The sequence below is a fragment of the Bidens hawaiensis genome, unplaced genomic scaffold, assembly GCF_021521415.1.
Source record: "Bidens hawaiensis isolate Kalapana, Puna unplaced genomic scaffold, B.hawaiensis_p1.1 tig00025981_1, whole genome shotgun sequence".
In the NCBI taxonomy this organism is placed as follows: domain Eukaryota; kingdom Viridiplantae; phylum Streptophyta; class Magnoliopsida; order Asterales; family Asteraceae; genus Bidens; species Bidens hawaiensis.
In genome coordinates this window covers 147768-174586 of record NW_027494176.1, presented here as the reverse complement: position 1 = coordinate 174586, position 26819 = coordinate 147768, and the positions used below count along the sequence as shown (strand labels likewise).

Sequence of the window (26819 nt, the reverse complement as noted above, 5' to 3'; positions counted from 1 at the left end):
AAAAGCCGCTTGAATAACCATGGCATACCGCTTGAGCAAACTTGCAAGATACCAACAAATGTTTCGCGGTTTCGTTCGCTTCCCTACACACCGGACACCATACCATTCAATTACTACGTTGCACCTCGCTAAGGTGATTGAAACCGGTATCCGTTCCATCTCCGGCCTCTAAGCTAATATCCCTACCTTCCTTGGCTGTGATGAAATTTAAAATCAGTTAAACGAAAGTTAATTAACTTTAAACCAATATATAAACAAGGCAAACGTTTTAATAATATTCACTCATTCATTTTTTCTCCTCTCACGTAATCATACTTCTATCAATATCCTCCAACTATTAGTTTGTTAGAAGAAAAGAAAGGCTCAAAAAAGTTTGGGTGGTATTAGATCTAAGGATTCTTTATATGACCAGATCGAGTTTTCTTATTATCTATGCATTGTTATTAGTTTGGGTTTTATCCTGACCACGAGAACTTTTGTTACGAGTTTGATCCCAAAATTCATTTTGCTGTAATAATAATTTTGTTTGGCGTATACACATAGTAGATGTGTTAAATCGGATTAAATCGCGCGCCATTAGAAGTTTCGGCCTGGGTTTGGCTGAGTCACGTATAATTAATGATGCCTCGCACTTGCAAGCGTTAAAACTATAATGAGGTTCTTGAGATAATGACTGTCACGAAAAGATAATTAACCCTTAATAATCATTTAGAAAGAATAAATTATAGTGGTTAATTGAATTCAATACTCATTCTCTTATTTGATTTTCGCTTTTCCAATACAACAAATATAAATTTATCTTTACCAAGTTAAGAAAATCTTGGGTGATCAACAATCGAGTAATTAAATGGTTGACTCGTATATGGCCAGCTAAAACTCTAAAAAACCATTATAAAATCTATTAAAAATTGATTGATTTTTTCGAATACCTGTTTTATTATAATTAAGTATACCAATACTTGTTTACATTTGAAACAAATTATGACTTCACAATGAATTTTCTATTATTTTAGTTTCCTCTACATGTTTGCTAGAGCATATCTAACACTTTTTCTATGAAATATACCTTTAAATATAAAAGACCATGATATCTTTCGTCATGTGGCGTCCAGTAAGTTTTTTCAACCTTTTGCAAAAATAAGGTGTAGTGAGAAACTGTCTAGAAGAAACTTCTTTCCCCTCCTTCTCTCTCTACCTCTCTATCACGAAACGCTTAGCCATGAACATTATATACAAAACGCCAAATCAAAAACTTTGGCTGAAAACGTCTTCAAATATATAACACCACGGATTGTCTAATAATAAAACCGGCCCGACATTTCTATATACTAGTTCGTCATGTTTTTAATATGTATCACTAAAACTTCTTTGAAATTGTGTGGTAGCTAGTGAGTTTGGCCTTGCTGATAAAACCGTGTGGCATTTATTAAAATTGTCTTTACATGAATCCGATTGTCTATATAAAAGCCCTATGTCTCATATAAAATATAATAAACACAAATAATATTAATATTTATTTACCTTGTAACAAAATGGGTAGCTGCAATGTTGTTGAAGCAATTAGCATGACGAACCCTTTAGACCCTGAGGAGTTCAGGAGACAAGCCCATTTGGTGGTTGATTTCTTAGCCGATTACTACTCCAACATCGAAAAATATCCCGTGTGTAGCCAAGTCGAACCCGGCTATCTCACTAAAACAATGCCCGAATCAGCGCCATCGCAACCCGACGGCATATATTAGGTAATAGCTAGCAAACGACTTGCATGCTCTTGCACCATGTCCCATAGCATATTAACATGCTTCTCCTCAACAAGGGTTGCACCAATTGCAACCCGAATCACGTAGACTCCTATCACCGCATGCGTCATGTAAACTAAACCCGACCCATTTAACGATTCCAAGAGAGACTGCGTAAAACGATTAGAATCTTCATCGCTACTATCGTTAGCCAAAGGCGACACCCTAAAACACACGGTCGCAAAGTTTCTAGGAACCACAACTTCAAATCTCTTGTCAGTTAACAAAAGTGCTTCAAAATGCTCAGCCAATTTCACATGTTTCCTTATAATTTCTCGTAGGCCGGTCACTCCATAGCTTCTTATCACCATCCATAACTTCATGGCTCTAAACCGACGACTAAGCGCAATCTGCCAGTCTTTGTAGTCCACCACTTCCTTAGTATCACTTGCATTATTCTTCAACAGTTCAGGATCACTAGAAAGAGCCTTTGTAAGATCGGTTCGATCTTTAACCCAAAGACAACAACAATCTAAAGTGGTCAAGAACCATTTGTGCGGGTTAAAACTGAAGGAGCTTGCGCCTTCTACCCCATCAAGAAAGTGACGAAACTCTGGGCATATGCATGCGCTTCCCGCGTAAGCAGCATCCACATGAACCCACATATGGAATCGTTTCGCAATCTCACTCAAGCTATACAACGGATCCACTGCCGTCGTTGGTGTTGTCCCTAATGTGAGACACACGTATAGTGGGATCAAACCGGCTTTAACATCCGCTTCAATCGCCTAGAAAGTTTCCGGTGCTTCCATTCGACTGGAAATAACCGAAGAATATGAAAGCACCGGAAACTGGAAATTTCCAGTCGAATGGAAGCACCGGAAACTTTCTAGGCGAAATGCTTCTTAGCAGGTTTAACACCGTAGGGTTTAACTGGTTGGCTTCTCCTGCTGCCACCGAGCTCGAGATGGTTGTCATGGAGTGGCTTTTGAAGCTTCTTCAACTTCCTAAATCGTTCTCGTTTTCGAGTGGTGGAGGGGGTGTCATTCATGGGAGTACATGTGAAAGCTTTGTGTGCACACTCATTGCTGCTAGAGAGAATAAGTTAAATCAATTTGGGACAACAAGAGAAGCTTTGTGTAAGCTTGTTGTTTATTGCTCTGACCAGACACATTTTTCTCTTCAAAAATCTTGTCAAGTTGTTGGCATTAGTCCGAACAACGTTCGAACAGTCCAAACGAAGAAGTCCATGAATTTTCAATTGTCTCCGGATGCATTATTAAAGGCGATTGAAGCGGATGTTAAAGCCGGTTTGATCCCACTATACGTGTGTCTCACATTAGGGACAACACCAACGACGGCAGTGGATCCGTTGTATAGCTTGAGTGAGATTGCGAAACGATTCCATATGTGGGTTCATGTGGATGCTGCTTACGCGGGAAGCGCATGCATATGCCCAGAGTTTCGTCACTTTCTTGATGGGGTAGAAGGCGCAAGCTCCTTCAGTTTTAACCCGCACAAATGGTTCTTGACCACTTTAGATTGTTGTTGTCTTTGGGTTAAAGATCGAACCGATCTTACAAAGGCTCTTTCTAGTGATCCTGAACTGTTGAAGAATAATGCAAGTGATACTAAGGAAGTGGTGGACTACAAAGACTGGCAGATTGCGCTTAGTCGTCGGTTTAGAGCCATGAAGTTATGGATGGTGATAAGAAGCCATGGAGTGACCGGCCTACGAGAAATTATAAGGAAACATGTGAAATTGGCTGAGCATTTTGAAGCACTTTTGTTAACTGACAAGAGATTTGAAGTTGTGGTTCCTAGAAACTTTGCGACCGTGTGTTTTAGGGTGTCGCCTTTGGCTAACGATAGTAGCGATGAAGATTCTAATCGTTTGACGCAGTCTCTCTTGGAATCGTTAAATGGGTCGGGTTTAGTTTACATGACGCATGCGGTGATAGGAGTCTACGTGATTCGGGTTGCAATTGGTGCAACCCTTGTTGAGGAGAAGCATGTTAATATGCTATGGGACATGGTGCAAGAGCATGCAAGTCGTTTGCTAGCTATTACCTAATATATGCCAATATTAAATAAGTTGCACCACTACAGTAATTTGTACTCAAATTCTCTTGCTTTTCGTGTAGTGTTTTTCAAATGGATCTAGTATTGAATATATATAAAATAATGTGATTTTGTCGTTCAAATAATCATGTGTCGAATTATCACGTAATGATCCAAAAGTTGTGAACAACATATAAGAATCCAAAAATGTAGGTTTTTGATTAAACAAACCATAAATGAACCGAACACATGAGTTTAACCAAAATTAAATGCTTTTCATTTACACATAACAGATTAATATAGTAAACTAGGAATTTACCCAGCGTGTTGCGTCGGGCAAGTCGGTAAAATCTGGTGGTGGTAAAACTCAAGCGTTGTCAGTCTCGAGCGTTGAGATGATTAGTCGACATGAATCCAGTTGGTTTCTTACGATACCAGAACTAAAACAAAAATGACAGTTGGTCGGTTTTCGTTACGGTGGTACTGGAACTAAAACAAAAGGCAGTGACATTATGCGAATTTGGTCGGTTTCTTCTCGTTCGTTATGGTTCAGGCACTAAAACAAAAAATAAAAAAGAAAACTGGCATCCGGTCGGTTTTCGTTACTTTTATTATGGTACCGGAAATAAAACAAAAAAACCAAATGGCATAAAAAACCTAGCATTTCCAGTCCCGGATGTTGATGCAGTGAGTTTACACGAATTCAGTCCGTTTTCGTTACATGAACAAAAATTGACGTTATGTCGGTTTTCATTATGTTCGCAATACTACCAATACAAAAAAAAATCAAAGTGGTATGTAGAAGTTTGGTGTCGCCACTTAGTTAGCGGTGCCAAACTTCTCCTTTATATATCTACCAGGGTTTAACCCGGCACGTTGCGCCGGAGCAGGTTGGTAAAATTCGGGCGGTGGTAAAACCTAAGCGTTGAGGCGGTAAGTCAAAGTGAATTAGGTCGTATCGGTTACATGCGATATTGTACCGGAACTAAATCCATAAATAAAAAAAAAACAAAAAAATGAGGTGGCCCGATGGGGTGGCGTTGGTTGACAAAACTCGAGTGTTGGTAAAACAAGACCGTTATCGATCCCCGACGATGTGGCGTCTACCCAAATTTGGTCGGTTTTTCGTCAAGTTTATTTTGGTTTCTGAACTAAAACAAAAGGCGTGAGTCTATGTGAATCCGGCCGGTTTCCGTCACATTTGTTACAAAATTGGCATTCAATCAGTTTTCGTTACGTTTGAACTAAAACAAATTTAAAAATTGTTCTCACCAATAAAATGCCGCCAGACTGTTATTTATATAAACACGCAACACAAGTAGCCAAATGAAGTACTTGCGTAACCAAAACTCTTATTCATGTTAGCATATTAAAAAGAACACATAAAATAACTAAAAAAACAACATAAAACAAAAAAAACCATGTTTAAAGAAAAGATTGTTGTTTTAGTGTGCTTCAAGCATGCCTCGAACCTAGATGCCAATGACTTCCCTCATTTTCCTAAGAATTAACAATCCTAGCAACAACCAACGCACAAAGATATCTCAATTTGTTAAACATCAAAATGGTTTATAAAAAGCAAAACAAAAAAATATAATATTCAAAAAAAAATTGTGACACCAAACTTCTTAATTATACTATACTAGATTTTCACTCGGCGTGTTGCGCCGGGGCGATTAGAAAAAACCTCAACGTTGAAACCTGGGTTTTGGTAAAACCCTAGCGTTACGTCGGTAAGTTGATGTGAATTCAATTAATTTCGTTTACGTTCTTTACGATATAGACACCATTGGTAAAACCTTAGCGTCCAAAAAATATATTTTTGTCAAATTAACATATAAAAAGAATAAGTTATTTAAAACGAAGTTTGTTTGGTCAGTTTACCCGAACGGTGGTAAAACTCAAGCGTTGTCAGTCCGGGCATTGAGGCGGTAACCGGACACGAATTCGGTCGGTTTCGGCTATGTACGTTACTGTATCAGGGCTAAAAAAGGAAAAAAAAAATATATAAAATTGAGTGGACCAGTCGGGTGGTTTCGGTCGGTAAACTCGGGTGTTGGTAAAACTAAGCGTTGCCGGTCTCGGACGTTGAGTCTATGCAAATTGGGTCAGTTTTCGTCACACTAACAAAACGAAAAACAAAAGCAAAAACAAAAAACAAAATGGTGTGGACAAGTAAGGTGCCGCCAAGTGGCCCAATGGCGACTTAGCGGCACCAAACTTGTAAATTATGTTAGATAATAATTGATAACTAGTTGAGTACCGCCGCGTTGCGACGACAGAGCAATTTCACAAGTTCGGTTGGTATCATTTAAGTTCGTAAAGGCAACAACAATAAATCCAAAAATACATCTGTGTGCAACTAAAACAGTATCGCCACACGTACAATTATGATCAAAACGACAAAATACAGTTGGTATCGGTTTGTTTCGTTACAGTACTGGCACTAAACCTGAAAATTAACACCCATGATACTCGTATAACTTATGATACAAAACAATAACATATTTAAAAGGATATTTATTCGAGCAATAAACCGTGTTTGATGACAGCGAGTCAATACGAATCAGGTCGGTTTCAATTTTTTTTGTTACGGCACCGGAACTAAAAGAAAAGAAAGACAAAATATTTACATATATAAAGCAAAAAAGACGTCAAATTACTTAAAAAACTAAAAACAGAAAGCACTAAAATTAAAAATTTTAAAAAACTCATGATTCACTTGTCAATATTTTTGGTTACGTTTGTTATGATACTGAAACCAAAACAAAAAAAAACCATAAATAAACATACTTGAATCACAGGTTATTCGATCGGTAAAACCGGGAGTTGTGACCCGAATTCGGTTGGTTTCAGTTACGTTCAATATTACTATGGCGAAACTAAAACAAAAAAGAATTCATACAACATATGATACAAAAAAAATAACATACTTAAAACGACATTTATTCAGTTGATATAACATGGGCGTTGTGATGGGGAGTCAACGCGAGTTCAGTTGGTTTCGGTTATAATTGTTATTGAAAAAGAACAAACACAAAGTATATCAAAATGGGCAACAAAGTAAAACATAATCAAAATAGTAAGTGATACCGAAACGTGTCTCGGCCACGCCTCATGAAATTACTTCTCCACCTAATTATCTAAGAAAGATCAAACAAATTGCTTTTTGCTGCAAAAAGATATCACAACGAAGACTCGAACACAGGGTGATTGAATTAAAGGTAATGTTTATCTTCCTAGCAATAACCATCCATACAAGCGATATGTCATTATTTTAGGTCAGGTATTATTGCATTTTAAGTGCATGTAAGATTGCAAAGGTAAATTCCGTGGCACCATCGTTCAATATTTATCTTATATAAGGCGTTGCCCTTTTTAGTTGGCGGGGCTTAAATTTGTTACGATACCGAAACTAAATCTAAAACAAAATTTCCTCAAATTATTATACTTAAAAAAACTTTCAAAAAAGAATATAAATTGAAAGGCAAAAAAAAGTGATGTTATAACCCACCAAAATTAAAACAATTTAAGATAAGAAAAAGAAAAAAATATCCATATGAAGGAACCAAGGTTTGAACCTTTGGCAACTCAACACAAAGAAAGTTAGCAAAAAGACACTTTAGCCAACACACCTTCACTAACAAATTTATTTCATTGATGAAACTAAAATTATAAATACTAAAATAGTAGGTTTCTAAAAGAAGTTATGACACCAAAATTTGATATTTATCTATATAGATAGTATGATTGATGCACAACCCTAATCATCATTATTTAATTTATTTTTTTTTAGTTGTGTATGCTGGTATATAGATACTAACCATCAATATTTATCTATACTATATATAATGTATGAAAGAAGAGCAAATTAAGACACTTTAGATTTAAGGGATTTATAAATTATTCAAGATATGGTACAACCTTTAATACATCTAGAGCATGGGCAAACTTGTCCACTAAAAAGTTAAATGCGGTTACTTAAGTAATATTTACAACATTAACCCCTTCACTTTACTTAATTTTTGTAAATTTTAAAATTTGTTACAACTATGATCCTTGATCTTTCACTCTTTTGTGACTTTTATTTTCATTTTTAACTCAACTTCCCTCGTGATTTTTAAACATTAATAACTTTTTCATGCGCTAATATTTTTTTAAAGAAATTACACAATAAAAACGAGCATGTTTTTCTCTTTAATTTGACTATCATATTGTTATAGTTTTTTAAATTTAAAAAAAAATAACATTTTACGTAGAGGCATTTGCGATCTGGTTTGATTTTGATGGTTTTTAAATTAAACCGTGGGTTAAATCGTTATTAACCGGTTTTTGTCGTCGAAAACTGAAACGAACATTTGAAAAGTGTAAACGACCGGCCAAAAGTAAATGAAAAAAATTAATGGTGAAATCAAACCAATGACCGATTTGAACGTTATTTATTATATTTTTATTCTAGTCCCAGCATATGAATAAAACGTTTAAATTTGAAATGAATGTTATTGAGAACTTGCTCCACGTTCAGTCTAAAGGTTTTTCTGTCCCTCATAAAGAAAAAAACCATGTGTCGTTGAGAACTTGCTCCATGATATGTTCTAATTGAGAACTTTCTCCATGGTGTGTACTAGTTTATAGATAATTATAACTCGTATTAAATCCAGGATCCTTAGTCAATGAGGGAAAATAGAATATATTGGTTGGAGTCAAGTTATATTGGCTAGTGTCAGACTAGGTTGGGCTAAAATTTGCATTAAATGGTATATTTTTTTGCTAAACAAATTATATACTAAGACATACGGACTACATATGGTACTTATAAGTTCAAACTACCCGAATCAAGACCATGATATTAAAAGCGTGAGGCGTTCTGAGGCTTTTAGGTCTCGAAAGTCGGAATACTAGATGCAAGAGAAGAGCTTCACATAACGAGTAAGTTGTTTTATAATAAAACACTACTAATATATTATACATGATAATTTTACATACTTAATACTTAAGCATAAATAATTCACAACTCAAAATATGTATAAAATACACATTAATCATCTCTATATTATATAGTTTTACTTCTACTACCTTTTCAGATATATAAAAATGATATAGGAAATTATAACAAAACTAGCTTTTAGCCCGTGCGTTACACGGGTTGTTTAATTTTTTTTAATGTACATAATAGTGTGGAGTTTAGTGTAGAAATCAATCAATAACATCACAGTATGAATTCAAAATAGTTTATGAAAACCAGAAATCAAAATTACATTTACATTTAGTTCAAGTAAGAAAAGATCTCTTTGAAGACAGCATTTTTTGTGTTGTTAGTTTGTTTTCTATATTTGTCTAGAATAAGTATCTGCAGACCCTTTTTGCTTGTAACTCTTGATAAGGCGACTTATAGTTGTCCATGTGAGAAGACATCGTTCTTTAGGTACAAACCAACCCTATTTAATGACTGTCTGTGGTTTTTGTTTATAGTTATAGCGAAACAAACTAATAAGGGATATTATCGTCTTGTAAATTTGAATGCTATGTTCTTGTCAAAGGTGTTAAAGCGATTCTAGGTATAGATATTTCCTGAAAGAATTTTCACTTGAATTACATGGGTACCTAAAGAAATAACCTGAAGCCTAGTGCCATTGCATAAGCCTTTCTTTTGATCAATATTTTTTAAAAGCATAACCGACACTCTCACTTTTAGTATAAGGCGATGGTTTGGTAGTCCAGCTATTTTTATACCGTTTAATAGCTCAGTAGAGTATAATGTTGGACAGCATTTTCGTTTATATAGTCATACTTCGATACAGAATCTGAATCTGAGCTTAAGTACTCAACCGGTTCACCTTGGAAGCTTTCGATTAGACGGTCGTTTATTTCATGTACGACCTCATTTGTTGGTGTAAGTAATGCCCTCTGTTGAAAGTAATTAGGGCTCCTTGTTTAAAATGTCTGGATACACAAACTTAATTAGCTTTGTGATAGGGGCATTACATTTTTCGATAAGTAAATCAGTTAGTATCTCTATTTTTATAGTACCGTCATTAGGACCACCAACTTTACCTCCTCCGATGTCTAGCACCATTGTGCAAACTTTTTTGTTTCCTTTATATCAGGAGATGGTTGACCAATTGTTAACCTTAAGTTCCTTGTTAATCTAAGGACACAACATTCATTCCAAAAGTATGAAGAACATAGAGATGCCATTACTATTTGTTGTCTGCTTCCTTTTTGAATTACTGGCATAATTTGTCTGAAGTCGCCTCCAAACACAACAAATTTTCCTCCGAACAGTAGTTTAGATCGCAACACATCTTTGCATGTTTACTCTAGAACTTGAAACACATGTTTGTGGGTCATTGGGGCTTCATCCCAAATTATTAATTTTGTTTTTTTGTAATAGCTTCGCCTCATCCGAACCTCGTTCTATTACACAAGAGGAGTCCTCATTCAGGTTAAGTGGAATGTGAAATCTCGAATGTGTTCATTATTCAGGTTAAGTGGAATAATGATGCAATTCCGCTTCAGACAACATTCAAAACAATATCATCTTCTGATCGTATTGTTGAAGTTAATGTCTTTCATAAGTACTTTTTTCCTTTTCCACCATAACCATAAACAAAAAAACGCCACCGTTAGTCTTTAGAAATTTTTGTTGTGTGAAAAATTTCGTTATGTTCTGAGGTGATCGTAGCGAAGAGATTTTGAAATTCTTTTCTTTCAAATTCTTGGTCGTATGACTGTTCGTCAAGGATCAACCTATTATTGATAATAGATCAGGATTCTTCATTGGAAAAATGCATCGTCTCATACCTAGTTAAGCTAGTGTTGTTTTGTTGTAGTATTTTCTGGATTTCAAGTAAGGTAAGGTTCTTTGTTTGTTCTTCAGTCAGTTGCAACCCTGTAGAAGTTTTAAACAAACTAGACTTTTAATTAGTAAGTTTAAAATTTAACATTTAATATTATTTAAGACATAGAATATACCTAGAGATTTTAAAAGTTTGCGTTGCTTATATATTATGTCTTCCGGGATGAGTTTCCATGCACTATTCCATACATGTTCGGGTCTAGAGACTATCAGCAGACAACATTGTAGCAAACAATGTGTAACATCATGAAAACTTCGAACTAAAATTGCCAAGTTGCAAACATAAAGGACTAAAAAGAAAATCTGTCATCTGGGCCGGTCGCGATACGCGACAGCCTTAGGCCCAAAGACATTTATCTTTTTTATATTTCTTTTATATTTATCTTTTTTATATTTTCTTTATATTTGGTAAACTTATTCTAATATAAATTTGATTTCTCCCTTTTTGGCATGTATGTAGTGGACCTTAACTGGAGGGATTGATTGATTATTTTTGGGAAACTTCAAGGGCTGTTTACATGGACTTTTCAACTTCAGCTTGGGTATTTAAAGGTCTTCTCACCTTTTGACACAACACTCCATTTCCAACTACTCTTCTATAAATATATATTAGAAATCAATTTATATTGAAAATGATAATAAGACAAAAGAATATAGAGATGGTAATGGAGAATGGGTTTGGGGAGATTATTAGAAAATGATGTATAAATAAAAGAAATCATGTTTTTTAGTTAAATTTTAAAGATGAAGATAAAGAACCCATTGAGAATGCTCTAATCCGCTAACTCTGATTTATTTACAAATGTGGTACCAATTGTTCGTCGCACGCCCCGGCCTAAGATAGGGGTGCGACACAATGATCGTAGGTAATCATATGAACCTGATAGACTTGCTTCTTCAATTCCCTCAATGTATTATGTGTCATCATCAAGTAATCCAAGGGCATAACATGCATCTATGAAAGTATTGTATGGCTGACCGTTAACAATATGTATTTCTTCAATACTCCTTGGACCTTTCACTCTGTTTATAAGTATCCTTTAAAATACGCTTCTCCAAGAGCAGGAGATATAGCGTGTACTCTACCAATACAGAATCCCGACTTTCTTCGTTGCCATCCACTTGGACTTAGATGCTAGACATATTTTGTAGGGAATTCTGAGTATGTTAGTTTACGTGCCGCACAGTCATTTTTGTTACATTACATCCATAATTCGAACATTGAAGATGAAACAGTGTCTATTTTTTCCAACACATTTTCAATGTCGTCACCTATACCATAAATGAGTTGTTGCTTACCAGGAAGGTGAAAATGTAGTCTCATAACCGTTGGAACTCTATAATGTATATTGTAAGCAAAAATACGCCACGAAGCCTCACATGATATCGACAGTCATAGAACTCTTTAATTTCATCAATGTTTAGTCTACATTATTTTGACCCTCTCCACCGTTAGCGAAATACATAGTCGCTTGATTGGGCCCTTTGTTTATGTATTTGAAAAGATACTTGATATATGAACCCTTATTACACCATTCAACATTCATGTGAACCTTATATCTTTTTTAAGAGTTTTGTTAGAATATTCAATTTCAATGGTATATATTTATCTTTTTTATATTTCTTTTATATTTGGTAAACTTATTCTAATATAAATTTTATTTCTCCCTTTTTGGCATGTATGTAGTGAGGGATTGATTGATTATTTTTGGGAAACTTCAAGGGCTGTTTACATGGACTTTTCAACTTCAGCTTGGGTATTTAAAGGTCTTCTCACCTTTTGACAAGAGGCACGAACAAAAAAATATTTTGCCTTCTCCCTTGCAACTACATCATAAGCTGTTGTGTTCGTCTCCGCTGCTCTTCGATCATCCGCATCCAGTTGGTTGCAGTCTGAACATCATCACATCATGAAGCTAGAGTAATGTGTGACAACTAGTGTAATACCTTTCATATTTTCACTGTTATGTTCTGATTCTAGTTTGTATTTGTAAGGTGTTTATTCAATAAACGATTTTGTTTTGTCAAAGGAAACCATTTCTTTACATGGTATCAGAGCCTCGTGCTCTTGGTCCTGGCTATCCTTTGACAATCATTATTCGTTTGATATTTACAAGCCCTAATTTTTTTGGAGAAAAGAAACCTAATTGAAACTTTTTTCAGTTTAACCTTATTCTTCTTGTTTGATTCATATTACTTTCATCTGGCTCTCGGTTTGTTTGTCCTTTCAGATTCATGTGGCCTGTAGTATTGGCAAATTGACTTCTGCTCTAAAAAAAGAATTACTTCAAGGAAAAAAGAAAATCTCACCTGGGATTTAATCACCCAAGTCTAAACTCTTGATCCTGTATTCAAAATTTGAGAACACAAGTCTTTTGCCTCATCTTCTTCATGACATCAATCTCTGTGAGATCCTTCTAATTTCCCTTGTTTTATTTTTTTTTTATCTGCATTAGGCATTTGTGGCTGGGTTAGAGGGACCAACGTATTGGCTGGAAAAAACAGGGAGAGACATCCCCTGTAATGTGTGCATATAGGCATCCTAGGGTTTCTGTGATATCATAATTATCTGTTTGTGCTCACCTATATTCTGTTGTTATGGACGGGTCTCCAAAGGCTGTTGATAGAATGAGCAACCTTGATTTTGCTGATCCTTCGTATCTTCACTCTTCCGACACCAATAACTTATCTATAATAAATCTTAAACTTATTGGGAGTGAAAATTACTCCATATGGGCGAGTTCAATGGAATTAGCTCTTCTTGTCAAAAATAAAACAGGATTCATTGATGGAACTTGTGTCAAATCTACTGACAATCCTACCCTTGCTATGCAATGGGAACGAGGCAACTCTGTTGTTTTGTCATGGATTCTTAATTCTATAAGTGAAGAACTATATGTTGGGCAAATATTTTCAAAAGTTGCTTCTGAAGTTTGGGCTGAGTTAAAAGAAACATACAATAAGATAAATGGGTCTATAATTTATAACTTACACAGACAAATTAACTCCACATGTCAAAATGGTTCATCCATCTCTGACTATTATCACAAATTAAACTTATGTGGAGGCAATATGATAAGTTAATTGATCTTCCTAAGTGCACATGTGATGATGCTACTAATTTATCAAACTTTAATCAAAGAATCAAACTTATGAAATTTTTAATGGGGCTTGATGATGTTTACCAACCTTTAAGAACTCAAATTCTTACAAAGAACCCCTTCCTACTGTCAAAAATTCATTTGCCTTGATATCCAGTGAAGAATCCCATAGATCTCTCAACCATTCTGAAAAAACTCATGCCACTGCCTTTGCTTCTAGAGGCCCTGATCCTAAAAAAAAGGTTTAACAAAAGGGAACCTCTAAAATGCTCACACTGCAATCTTACTGGTCACACCATTGATAAATGCTTTGAAATTGTTGGGTACCCTCCCAATTATAAAAAGAAGACCAATATTCAAAGAGCCCAACAATCTAATGATCAAGATAAACCTAAGATGGCTAATGTTTCCCAAACAAACCATTTTCCGTTTACACATGAGCAGGTTAACAAGATCATGTCCTTGATATGTGAAAAGTCTGGAAGTGAGGGTCTAACCTCTAATATGTCAGGCAAGCTATTTTTCTCTATTGGTTGGAACACTTTTTTATGTCTAAATAGCTTTAAAAACATGGACTTCTCTAAACACTGGGTCATTGATTCCGGGGCTAACCAACACATGGTTACGTATGAAAAGGACCTTGTTAATTGTACCGATGTTTCTGACCTTAATCTCACTGTTTCTCATCCGAATGGAACTAAGGCTCTCATAACTAAAATTGGCAACCTAAAAATATCTGATCATGTTACTCTTAAAGATGTGTTGTTTATCCCTGAATATACCGCTAATCTCCTTTCTGTTAATACAATGGCTAAAGACAATAAAGTTTATAGCCTGTTTACTGAAGATAACTGTTATATTCAGGACTCTATGCGCCAGAAGTCGAGGGTTTGTACTTGTCAACACTTTTAACAAGGGTGAGTCCTTAGATGGTTCTGTTTTTGCAAACTCTGCTGCTCTATCTACAAAATTGTGGCATAACAGGTTGGGTCACCCCGCTGAAAATGTTCTACATGTCCTAAAAGATGTTCTTCCTCTAAATACCATTAAATCTACATACCCATGTGATGTGTGTCATCAAGCTAAACAAACCAGAAATGTATTCACTTTAAGTGACCACAAATCAAATGATCTAGGTGAACTTGTTCACATGGATCTATGGGGACCATTTAGGGTGACAAGCAGAGAAGGTTACAAATACTTTTAAACATTGTTGATGACCATTCTCGGGCTGTATGGGTTTACCTTCTAAAATCTAAGGATGAAGTCTTTCAAAAAATCATAATTTTCTTCAAACTAATTGAAACTCATTTTGACAAAAAAATAAAAATTTGTCGGTCTGATAATGGGACTGAGTTTGTCAACAAACAAGTGGAACATTTTTTTGAACAAAATGAGGTGATACATCAAACCTCGTGTGCTTACACACCTCAACAAAACGACATTGTTGAGCGAAAACATAGGCATTTACTTAATGCTGCTAGATCTCTCATGTTCAGGGCAACCTTCCCCTCAATATGTGGAATGAATGTGTGTTACTGCTACTTACCTCATCAATAGGATTCCTTCTTCTGTCCTTGCTGGTAAATCTCCTTATGAGTTGTTATTTAAAAGAAAACCTTCTTTATTACATCTTAGAAGCTTCGGGTGTCTTGCTTTTTGCGCTAATTTAAATGCTTTAAATAAATTTGATTATAGATCTATCAAATGTGTTTTTATTGGTTATTCTGTTGAAAAGAAGGGGTATAAAATGTGGGATCTAGAAAAAAGAACTTCGTTTTTTTCTAGAGATGTAAAATTTTACGAAGATATTTTCCCTTTCAAACAAAAACCATCCTCTGACTTTATTGAAGGACTAAAACTTTTTGATGAATTACTTGTAAAAAATATGCAAAGCAAGACACCCACACCCGATGATGTGCTAAATGTGTCAAATACTCATGAGGGGCATAACAGTGAAGTTCAGCAACCAGATACTCTTCTTTTGTATCATCTTCTTCTTTTGGTACATGAAACTCACTTAGTACTCCCTAAAATATATATATAAACATAGTTAAACATATATTCCTAAAGTAAAGACAAAATATATAGTAACAAGTGATTTGCATACCTTAACAGCTTCTTGCATAAAGAAATCAACATGCCAAATAATTCTCCAGCAATCCTTGTGAATCTTGTGATGAGCGCGCAAGCATTGAGTATTGCAAGAACACATAACATCACAGAGGTCCAAACACAGACCCTAATTACAACAACAATATGTATTATCGTATAAATGAAAGGTAATATATAGATAACTAATTAACTAATCAAACTTTATACATTAAAAACAAGGCTGAAAAAGAGCATACCATCCAGCCCAAGCTAGAAACAGATCTTTCCCCAACTCGGGTCGTTCTTTGGCAAAACTATACAAGTAACTGTACATTATTACAGTAGGTTCCGCAACACCTAATATCAAAAGCGGCTGTCCACCGAAAACTGAATGAATAATTCCACATATCGCAGTAGAAGTGAGAGTTTCTACTGCACTCAAGATATCATCTGTCCTCAGAAACAAAAACAAAAAAAAAATCTTTTGAGACAAAGAAGCATAATGTTGTATTAATAACATATTACACAAATATATCATATATGCAGTACCCGTTTCCTTATTTAGCTGCTCACCGAATGCAATTACCGGAAGGGCAGATGCAAAGAAGATGTATGCTGTTGGAGCTAATATCCTAGAAAAGATTATTATTAACTTGTTAATCTGCATGATATCCAAATACTAATCTGCATGAAAACGAGATACCTGGCGCCTGAACCGAGTGCCCCAACCCAATCTTGCTTGTAACACTGCAATCTTCCTTGAACATCTTTCTTAATCCCACTAAAAGGGATTTTAGGGGTATCCATTGGACATATATATATATGATCAAGGAAGCAACTCTACCACTATAATATGAGGAGCAGATTAAACATTAGACCTTAGTTATTAATTATAACACTAACACTGCTAATTAATTGCTAAATTAGTTATATATAACAAGAATGAGAAGCATTTTAAAACTATAAAGTTATACAACATAAATTTTTATTGATAGAAACTCTGCTATAATGTACGTCCATTTGACCATCTTATTCCCAAAATGTTTTCGATGGCTAAATTGCCCTAGCTGCTAACATTAGAACCCTAGCAAGCTAATTAATTAATTAATGTTTGTTATATATGCATCTGCATGGACATGCATATACGTACAAACAAAACATGCAAGTTTAGAACAAAACATCCATCTGAATATAGATATAGATACATGCATGAGGCATTCATGTGCGTATGAATGAATTAATAACAATAAGTTAACAGGCCGGATGTTTACCGGAGATATTTACGTCGACAAAATTAATACGCTATGACATGATACGATATGATCAGGCATGCATTTGCCTGCCGGAGGACGATGGTTGTGCGTGATGCCGTTCGACGGTGCAGACCCGATGGATGAATGCCGTAATGGTTTTGTTTAAATATTATGAAAGTAACTTAATAATAATTAAACTACACGTATAGCAAAGTATGAGAAACAACTAGTTTATTTTATTATTATATTTTTATTCTCTTTAATTTATAAACTAAATTGAGTCGTATTTGAATATTTACCAAAGACAAACGATAAAATACGACAGGTAACCAGAAAACAAGTTGTATTATAACTCATTTTAATAGCAAAAGCAATTATAGGTATTAAAAACAAAGCTTTCGATCTTAGAGGCTAAAAATTACTATGAGCACCTGTGGAACCTTGCTAAAAGATTTCAACAACAAGAAACCAAGTGTATTAAAAAGAAAAAAGATAATAGCGTGTTAATATTATAAACAAGATTTCTCGTGTTTAGTCATTTTTAAATCATAAGTGTAAAATTAAAAGATTTGACAATCCATAGTGACACTCGAACTTTTAACCTAGAAGGGACGACATTTAATACACCAAGATTATATATATTATTTGATACCTTATTACAACGGTTCATACTCAAATGCCTTCAAATACACTCGAGTTTATCATTTACGTAGTTGAGTCATATAACTGACTTTTAAACGTATTCCATCAAAATCCATCTCCAAGTTGTAATTCATTACGTTTGGTTACATTTTACTCATTAAATATTTACAAACCTTTTTCTCATTAACATATTTATGTGTTTGTTCGATTACAAAAAATAAATAAATAATAATAAAAATAAGAAAGAGAAGAAGAAGAATTATCACAAGACACTTTCAATAAAATTAAATAATTTAATATGAAGTCATTCAAAATTCATATAGTTCTTGGTTAGAGTAATTTAATCAAAACACCTAATTATGTTCATGTAATAGTTGGATTGCCTAGAAAAGAAGTTCCCTAATGTTTAAACATCATTATGTTCACATTCCATTGCATTTTCACCCATTTGTGTTAATGTGTTCCATCAAAAAAACTTCAACCTATATCCGTCATACCCCAATCAATTTTGATTCAAATAATTGCATATATATATATATATATATATATATATATATATATATATATATATATATATATATTTGTGCAATTTAGAAGTGTTCTAAGTTGGTTTTAACCACAAGAACACACAGAGTGGGAGCCGTAGGGAGGTGGTGGGAAAAACAGGATCGGGTGGAAACACCGTCCTCCGCTTTCTCCTGAATGATGTTTCATCGAAATCAATGAAGTACTCATCGGTTTATGTGAAAAAATTTGGTGGTGGGGGGGGGGGGCAAGGTAGAAAGTTGTAGAAGTTGGGAGAAAGTGGGAGAAAATGGATCCGAGAAACCCACAACCCCCCCGGTCCTCTCCGTTTTTAGAAAAAAAATTGAGGGAAATGGAATCCGGGACCACTTCGTATAGCCTAAAAGCATGAAAACACGCAATGGGTCGATAGCGTACTTCCAATTTAATCAAGAACCTTATAGTTTATGATTTACTCAAAAATCAATTTAATCAATCAATTTGATTGCCCTCACACTTAAAAGTAATAAAAAATTGCTTCACGTTGTATACGAAATTATCACCAATTTGTTTCAAAAGTTTAAAGGATTTTTTTTCTTATTTAAATATTAACAGAATTGTCATAAGTTTAGAGCATTCACAACAAGCTTCATATTCCAAAGTTTGGATTTATGTGACATCACAATATCATATAGACAAAGGTTTGACAAACTTCGTTGTTGTGGCTGTGAAGTGAAGTCCTTGTCTACAAACTTGAGGAGCAACATTGTGGTCTCACTTTCTCTCTTCTTCTCTCACATCTTAAATATATATAAACGAAACACCATTACATTCTCTTAAACTATCAGACTGTTTTATTTTTAATTGAGGTTTCTTATGCATTTGACCCGAATTCACGGGTATGGGTCTCACAAAATTAATATCCAATTAAAGAAAATATTATTTATAATTAAAAAATAATTTTATAGTATAAAAAAAATAAGCAGGTCATGGGTCTCAGTGTCTCACCAAACCCATAGCTTTTAAACCAGGTTATAACAACTTATTTATTTGTGAAACTCTTTCATCCAAAAAAACCCAAAGTATATTATTAAATTTCTTATAATAAATAAAAATAAAAATCCAAATAAATATTTAAATATTAGATCGAATAATATAAAACAAACTCCAAGATATGTGTAACTCCAAGATATCGCGTGTAGAAAAAGCCGCTTGAATAACCATGGCATACCGCTTGAGCAAACTTGCAAGATACCAACAAATGTTTCGCGGTTTCGTTCGCTTCCCTACACACCGGACACCATACCATTCAATTACTACGTTGCACCTCGCTAAGGTGATTGAAACCGGTATCCGTTCCATCTCCGGCCTCTAAGCTAATATCCCTACCTTCCTTGGCTGTGATGAAATTTAAAATCAGTTAAACGAAAGTTAATTAACTTTAAACCAATATATAAACAAGGCAAACGTTTTAATAATATTCACTCATTCATTTTTTCTCCTCTCACGTAATCATACTTCTATCAATATCCTCCAACTATTAGTTTGTTAGAAGAAAAGAAAGGCTCAAAAAAGTTTGGGTGGTATTAGATCTAAGGATTCTTTATATGACCAGATCGAGTTTTCTTATTATCTATGCATTGTTATTAGTTTGGGTTTTATCCTGACCACGAGAACTTTTGTTACGAGTTTGATCCCAAAATTCATTTTGCTGTAATAATAATTTTGTTTGGCGTATACACATAGTAGATGTGTTAAATCGGATTAAATCGCGCGCCATTAGAAGTTTCGGCCTGGGTTTGGCTGAGTCACGTATAATTAATGATGCCTCGCACTTGCAAGCGTTAAAACTATAATGAGGTTCTTGAGATAATGACTGTCACGAAAAGATAATTAACCCTTAATAATCATTTAGAAAGAATAAATTATAGTGGTTAATTGAATTCAATACTCATTCTCTTATTTGATTTTCGCTTTTCCAATACAACAAATATAAATTTATCTTTACCAAAGTTAAGAAAATCTTGGGTGATCAACAATCGAGTAATTAAATGGTTGACTCGTATATGGCCAGCTAAAACTCTAAAAAACCATTATAAAATCTATTAAAAATTGATTGATTTTTTCGAATACCTGTTTTATTATAATTAAGTATACCAATACTTGTTTACATTTGAAACAAATTATGACTTCACAATGAATTTTCTATTATTTTAGTTTCCTCTACATGTTTGCTAGAGCATATCTAACACTTTTTCTATGAAATATACCTTTAAATATAAAAGACCATGATATCTTTCGTCATGTGGCGTCCAGTAAGTTTTTTCAACCTTTTGCAAAAATAAGGTGTAGTGAGAAACTGTCTAGAAGAAACTTCTTTCCCCTCCTTCTCTCTCTACCTCTCTATCACGAAACGCTTAGCCATGAACATTATATACAAAACGCCAAATCAAAAACTTTGGCTGAAAACGTCTTCAAATATATAACACCACGGATTGTCTAATAATAAAACCGGCCCGACATTTCTATATACTAGTTCGTCATGTTTTTAATATGTATCACTAAAACTTCTTTGAAATTGTGTGGTAGCTAGTGAGTTTGGCCTTGCTGATAAAACCGTGTGGCATTTATTAAAATTGTCTTTACATGAATCCGATTGTCTATATAAAAGCCCTATGTCTCATATAAAATATAATAAACACAAATAATATTAATATTTATTTACCTTGTAACAAAATGGGTAGCTGCAATGTTGTTGAAGCAATTAGCATGACGAACCCTTTAGACCCTGAGGAGTTCAGGAGACAAGCCCATTTGGTGGTTGATTTCTTAGCCGATTACTACTCCAACATCGAAAAATATCCCGTGTGTAGCCAAGTCGAACCCGGCTATCTCACTAAAACAATGCCCGAATCAGCGCCATCGCAACCCGACGGCATATATTAGGTAATAGCTAGCAAACGACTTGCATGCTCTTGCACCATGTCCCATAGCGTATTAACATGCTTCTCCTCAACAAGGGTTGCACCAATTGCAACCCGAATCACGTAGACTCCTATCACCGCATGCGTCATGTAAACTAAACCCGACCCATTTAACGATTCCAAGAGAGACTGCGTAAAACGATTAGAATCTTCATCGCTACTATCGTTAGCCAAAGGCGACACCCTAAAACACACGGTCGCAAAGTTTCTAGGAACCACAACTTCAAATCTCTTGTCAGTTAACAAAAGTGCTTCAAAATGCTCAGCCAATTTCACATGTTTCCTTATAATTTCTCGTAGGCCGGTCACTCCATAGCTTCTTATCACCATCCATAACTTCATGGCTCTAAACCGACGACTAAGCGCAATCTGCCAGTCTTTGTAGTCCACCACTTCCTTAGTATCACTTGCATTATTCTTCAACAGTTCAGGATCACTAGAAAGAGCCTTTGTAAGATCGGTTCGATCTTTAACCCAAAGACAACAACAATCTAAAGTGGTCAAGAACCATTTGTGCGGGTTAAAACTGAAGGAGCTTGCGCCTTCTACCCCATCAAGAAAGTGACGAAACTCTGGGCATATGCATGCGCTTCCCGCGTAAGCAGAATCCACATGAACCCACATATGGAATCGTTTCGCAATCTCACTCAAGCTATACAACGGATCCACTGCCGTCGTTGGTGTTGTCCCTAATGTGAGACACACGTATAGTGGGATCAAACCGGCTTTAACATCCGCTTCAATCGCCTAGAAAGTTTCCGGTGCTTCCATTCGACTGGAAATTTCTCGGAAACTGGAAATTTCCAGTCGAATGGAAGCACCGGAAACTTTCTAGGCGAAATGCTTCTTAGCAGGTTTAACACCGTAGGGTTTAACTGGTTGGCTTCTCCTGCTGCCACCGAGCTCGAGATGGTTGTCATGGAGTGGCTTTTGAAGCTTCTTCAACTTCCTAAATCGTTCTCGTTTTCGAGTGGTGGAGGGGGTGTCATTCATGGGAGTACATGTGAAAGCTTTGTGTGCACACTCATTGCTGCTAGAGAGAATAAGTTAAATCAATTTGGGACAACAAGAGAAGCTTTGTGTAAGCTTGTTGTTTATTGCTCTGACCAGACACATTTTTCTCTTCAAAAATCTTGTCAAGTTGTTGGCATTAGTCCGAACAACGTTCGAACAGTCCAAACGAAGAAGTCCATGAATTTTCAATTGTCTCCGGATGCATTATTAAAGGCGATTGAAGCGGATGTTAAAGCCGGTTTGATCCCACTATACGTGTGTCTCACATTAGGGACAACACCAACGACGGCAGTGGATCCGTTGTATAGCTTGAGTGAGATTGCGAAACGATTCCATATGTGGGTTCATGTGGATGCTGCTTACGCGGGAAGCGCATGCATATGCCCAGAGTTTCGTCACTTTCTTGATGGGGTAGAAGGCGCAAGCTCCTTCAGTTTTAACCCGCACAAATGGTTCTTGACCACTTTAGATTGTTGTTGTCTTTGGGTTAAAGATCGAACCGATCTTACAAAGGCTCTTTCTAGTGATCCTGAACTGTTGAAGAATAATGCAAGTGATACTAAGGAAGTGGTGGACTACAAAGACTGGCAGATTGCGCTTAGTCGTCGGTTTAGAGCCATGAAGTTATGGATGGTGATAAGAAGCTATGGAGTGACCGGCCTACGAGAAATTATAAGGAAACATGTGAAATTGGCTGAGCATTTTGAAGCACTTTTGTTAACTGACAAGAGATTTGAAGTTGTGGTTCCTAGAAACTTTGCGACCGTGTGTTTTAGGGTGTCGCCTTTGGCTAACGATAGTAGCGATGAAGATTCTAATCGTTTGACGCAGTCTCTCTTGGAATCGTTAAATGGGTCGGGTTTAGTTTACATGACGCATGCGGTGATAGGAGTCTACGTGATTCGGGTTGCAATTGGTGCAACCCTTGTTGAGGAGAAGCATGTTAATATGCTATGGGACATGGTGCAAGAGCATGCAAGTCGTTTGCTAGCTATTACCTAATATATGCCAATATTAAATAAGTTGCACCACTACAGTAATTTGTACTCAAATTCTCTTGCTTTTCGTGTAGTGTTTTTCAAATGGATCTAGTATTGAATATATATAAAATAATGTGATTTTGTCGTTCAAATAATCATGTGTCGAATTATCACGTAATGATCCAAAAGTTGTGAACAACATATAAGAATCCAAAAATGTAGGTTTCTGATTAAACAAACCATAAATGAACCGAACACATGAGTTTAACCAAAATTAAATGCTTTTCATTTACACATAACAGATTAATATAGTAAACTAGGAATTTACCCAGCGTGTTGCGTCGGGCAAGTCGGTAAAATCTGGTGGTGGTAAAACTCAAGCGTTGTCAGTCTCGAGCGTTGAGATGATTAGTCGACATGAATCCAGTTGGTTTCTTACGATACCAGAACTAAAACAAAAATGACAGTTGGTCGGTTTTCGTTACGGTGGTACTGGAACTAAAACAAAAGGCAGTGACATTATGCGAATTTGGTCGGTTTCTTCTCGTTCGTTATGGTTCAGGCACTAAAACAAAAAATAAAAAAGAAAACTGGCATCCGGTCGGTTTTCGTTACTTTTATTATGGTACCGGAAATAAAACAAAAAAACCAAATGGCATAAAAAACCTAGCATTTCCAGTCCCGGATGTTGATGCAGTGAGTTTACACGAATTCAGTCCGTTTTCGTTACATGAACAAAAATTGACGTTATGTCGGTTTTCATTATGTTCGCAATACTACCAATACAAAAAAAAAATCAAAGTGGTATGTAGAAGTTTGGTGTCGCCACTTAGTTAGCGGTGCCAAACTTCTCCTTTATATATCTACCAGGGTTTAACCCGGCATGTTGCGCCGGAGCAGGTTGGTAAAATTCGGGCGGTAGTAAAACCTAAGCGTTGAGGCGGTAAGTCAAAGTGAATTAGGTCGTATCGGTTACATGCGATATTGTACCGGAACTAAATCCATAAATAAAAAAAAAATAAAAAAATGAGGTGGCCCGATGGGGTGGCGTTGGTTGACAAAACTCGAGTGTTGGTAAAACAAGACCGTTATCGATCCCCGACGATGTGGCGTCTACCCAAATTTGGTCGGTTTTTCGTCAAGTTTATTTTGGTTTCTGAACTAAAACAAAAGGCGTGAGTCTATGTGAATCCGGCCGGTTTCCGTCACATTTGTTACAAAATTGGCATTCAATCAGTTTTCGTTACGTTTGAACTAAAACAAATTTAAAAATTGTTCTCACCAATAAGATGCCGCCAGACTGTTATTTATATAAACACGCAACACAAGTAGCCAAATGAAGTACTTGCGTAACCAAAACTCTTATTCATGTTAGCATATTAAAAAGAACACATAAAATAACTAAAAAAACAACATAAAACAAAAAAACCATGTTTAAAGAAAAGATTGTTGTTTTAGTGTGCTTCAAGCATGCCTCGAACCTAGATGCCAATGACTTCCCTCATTTTCCTAAGAATTAACAATCCTAGCAACAACCAACGCACAAAGATATCTCAATTTGTTAAACATCAAAATGGTTTATAAAAAGCAAAACAAAAAAATATAATATTCAAAAAAAAATTGTGACACCAAACTTCTTAATTATACTATACTAGATTTTCACTCGGCGTGTTGCGCCGGGGCGATTAGAAAAAACCTCAACGTTGAAACCTGGGTTTTGGTAAAACCCTAGCGTTACGTCGGTAAGTTGATGTGAATTCAATTAATTTCGTTTACGTTCTTTACGATATAGACACCATTGGTAAAACCTTAGCGTCCAAAAAATATATTTTTGTCAAATTAACATATAAAAAGAATAAGTTATTTAAAACGAAGTTTGTTTGGTCAGTTTACCCGAACGGTGGTAAAACTCAAGCGTTGTCAGTCCGGGCATTGAGGCGGTAACCGGACACGAATTCGGTCGGTTTCGGCTATGTACGTTACTGTATCAGGGCTAAAAAAGGAAAAAAAATATATATAAAATTGAGTGGACCAGTCGGGTGGTTTCGGTCGGTAAACTCGGGTGTTGGTAAAACTAAGCGTTGCCGGTCTCGGACGTTGAGTCTATGCAAATTGGGTCAGTTTTCGTCACACTAACAAAACGAAAAACAAAAGCAAAAACAAAAAACAAAATGGTGTGGACAAGTAAGGTGCCGCCAAGTGGCCCAATGGCGACTTAGCGGCACCAAACTTGTAAATTATGTTAGATAATAATTGATAACTAGTTGAGTACCGCCGCGTTGCGACGACAGAGCAATTTCACAAGTTCGGTTGGTATCATTTAAGTTCGTAAAGGCAACAACAATAAATCCAAAAATACATCTGTGTGCAACTAAAACAGTATCGCCACACGTACAATTATGATCAAAACGACAAAATACAGTTGGTATCGGTTTGTTTCGTTACAGTACTGGCACTAAACCTGAAAATTAACACCCATGATACTCGTATAACTTATGATACAAAACAATAACATATTTAAAAGGATATTTATTCGAGCAATAAACCGTGTTTGATGACAGCGAGTCAATACGAATTAGGTCGGTTTCAATTTTTTTTGTTACGGCGCCGGAACTAAAAAGAAAAGAAAGACAAAATATTTACATATATAAAGCAAAAAAGACGTCAAATTACTTAAAAAACTAAAAACAGAAAGCACTAAAATTAAAAATTTTAAAAAACTCATGATTCACTTGTCAATATTTTTGGTTACGTTTGTTATGATACTGAAACCAAAACAAAAAAAAACCATAAATAAACATACTTGAATCACAGGTTATTCGATCGGTAAAACCGGGAGTTGTGACCCGAATTCGGTTGGTTTCAGTTACGTTCAATATTACTATGGCGAAACTAAAACAAAAAAGAATTCATACAACATATGATACAAAAAAAATAACATACTTAAAACGACATTTATTCAGTTGATATAACATGGGCGTTGTGATGGGGAGTCAACGCGAGTTCAGTTGGTTTCGGTTATAATTGTTATTGAAAAAGAACAAACACAAAGTATATCAAAATGGGCAACAAAGTAAAACATAATCAAAATAGTAAGTGATACCGAAACGTGTCTCGGCCACGCCTCAGGAAATTACTTCTCCACCTAATTATCTAAGAAAGATCAAACAAATTGCTTTTTGCTGCAAAAAGATATCACAACGAAGACTCGAACACACGGTGATTGAATTAAAGGTAATGTTTATCTTCCTAGCAATAACCATCCATACAAGCGATATGTCATTATTTTAGGTCAGGTATTATTGCATTTTAAGTGCATGTAAGATTGCAAAGGTAAATTCCGTGGCACCACCGTTCAATATTTATCTTATATAAGGCGTTGCCCTTTTTAGTTGGCGGGGCTTAAATTTGTTACGATACCGAAACTAAATCTAAAACAAAATTTCCTCAAATTATTATACTTAAAAAAACTTTCAAAAAAGAATATAAATTGAAAGGCAAAAAAAAGTGATGTTATAACCCACCAAAATTAAAACAATTTAAGATAAGAAAAAGAAAAAAATATCCATATGAAGGAACCAAGGTTTG

The 26819-nt window shown here is 35.4% G+C and overlaps 3 protein-coding genes and 2 pseudogenes across 3 annotated transcripts; 2 read left to right on the top strand and 3 right to left on the bottom strand.

Annotated features, from left to right (window-relative positions):
• Positions 1 to 1738: 1738 nt before the first annotated feature.
• LOC143572645 (tyrosine/DOPA decarboxylase 5-like) lies at positions 1739 to 2551 on the bottom strand (annotated as a pseudogene).
• Positions 2552 to 2574: 23 nt separating this feature from the next.
• Positions 2575 to 3949, top strand: LOC143572644 (tyrosine/DOPA decarboxylase 5-like). Its single transcript, XM_077057741.1, has one exon. It carries the CDS (start codon positions 2575 to 2577, stop codon positions 3811 to 3813), a length of 1239 nt encoding a protein of 412 aa, XP_076913856.1. The 3' UTR covers positions 3814 to 3949.
• Positions 3950 to 15780: 11831 nt separating this feature from the next.
• On the bottom strand, positions 15781 to 16661 carry LOC143572643 (boron transporter 1-like). Its single transcript, XM_077057740.1, has 5 exons — positions 16558 to 16661; positions 16404 to 16486; positions 16112 to 16304; positions 15871 to 16002; positions 15781 to 15790 (listed from the first exon to the last, which is right to left on the bottom strand). The coding sequence occupies exons 1-5, from the start codon at positions 16659 to 16661 to the stop codon at positions 15781 to 15783; spliced, it is 522 nt and encodes a 173-aa protein (XP_076913855.1).
• A 4534-nt stretch (positions 16662 to 21195) lies between these two features.
• Positions 21196 to 22008, bottom strand: LOC143572642 (tyrosine/DOPA decarboxylase 5-like; annotated as a pseudogene).
• Positions 22009 to 22023: 15 nt separating this feature from the next.
• LOC143572641 (tyrosine/DOPA decarboxylase 5-like) lies at positions 22024 to 23389 on the top strand (the record flags this gene model as incomplete). Its single annotated transcript, XM_077057739.1, has 1 exon — positions 22024 to 23389. A coding segment is annotated over one exon (1230 nt), but the record flags the coding sequence as incomplete, so codon positions are not given.
• Between the last annotated feature and the right edge of the window lie 3430 nt (positions 23390 to 26819).

What these genes read in the sequence shown, in the direction of transcription:
- LOC143572644 (XM_077057741.1), top strand. Translation starts at nt 2,575, where the DNA reads ATGAAAGCACCGGAAACTGGAAATTTCCAGTCGAATGGAAGCACCGGA.
- LOC143572643 (XM_077057740.1), bottom strand. Translation starts at nt 16,661, where the DNA reads ATGGATACCCCTAAAATCCCTTTTAGTGGGATTAAGAAAGATGTTCAA. An exon ending in GCACTCGGTTCAGGCGCCAG is followed by an intron (nt 16,487 to 16,557) that starts GTATCTCGTTTT and finishes AATCTTTTCTAG; the next exon opens with GATATTAGCTCCAACAGCAT. An exon ending in TTTCTAGCTTGGGCTGGATG is followed by an intron (nt 16,003 to 16,111) that starts GTATGCTCTTTT and finishes TGTTGTAATTAG; the next exon opens with GGTCTGTGTTTGGACCTCTG.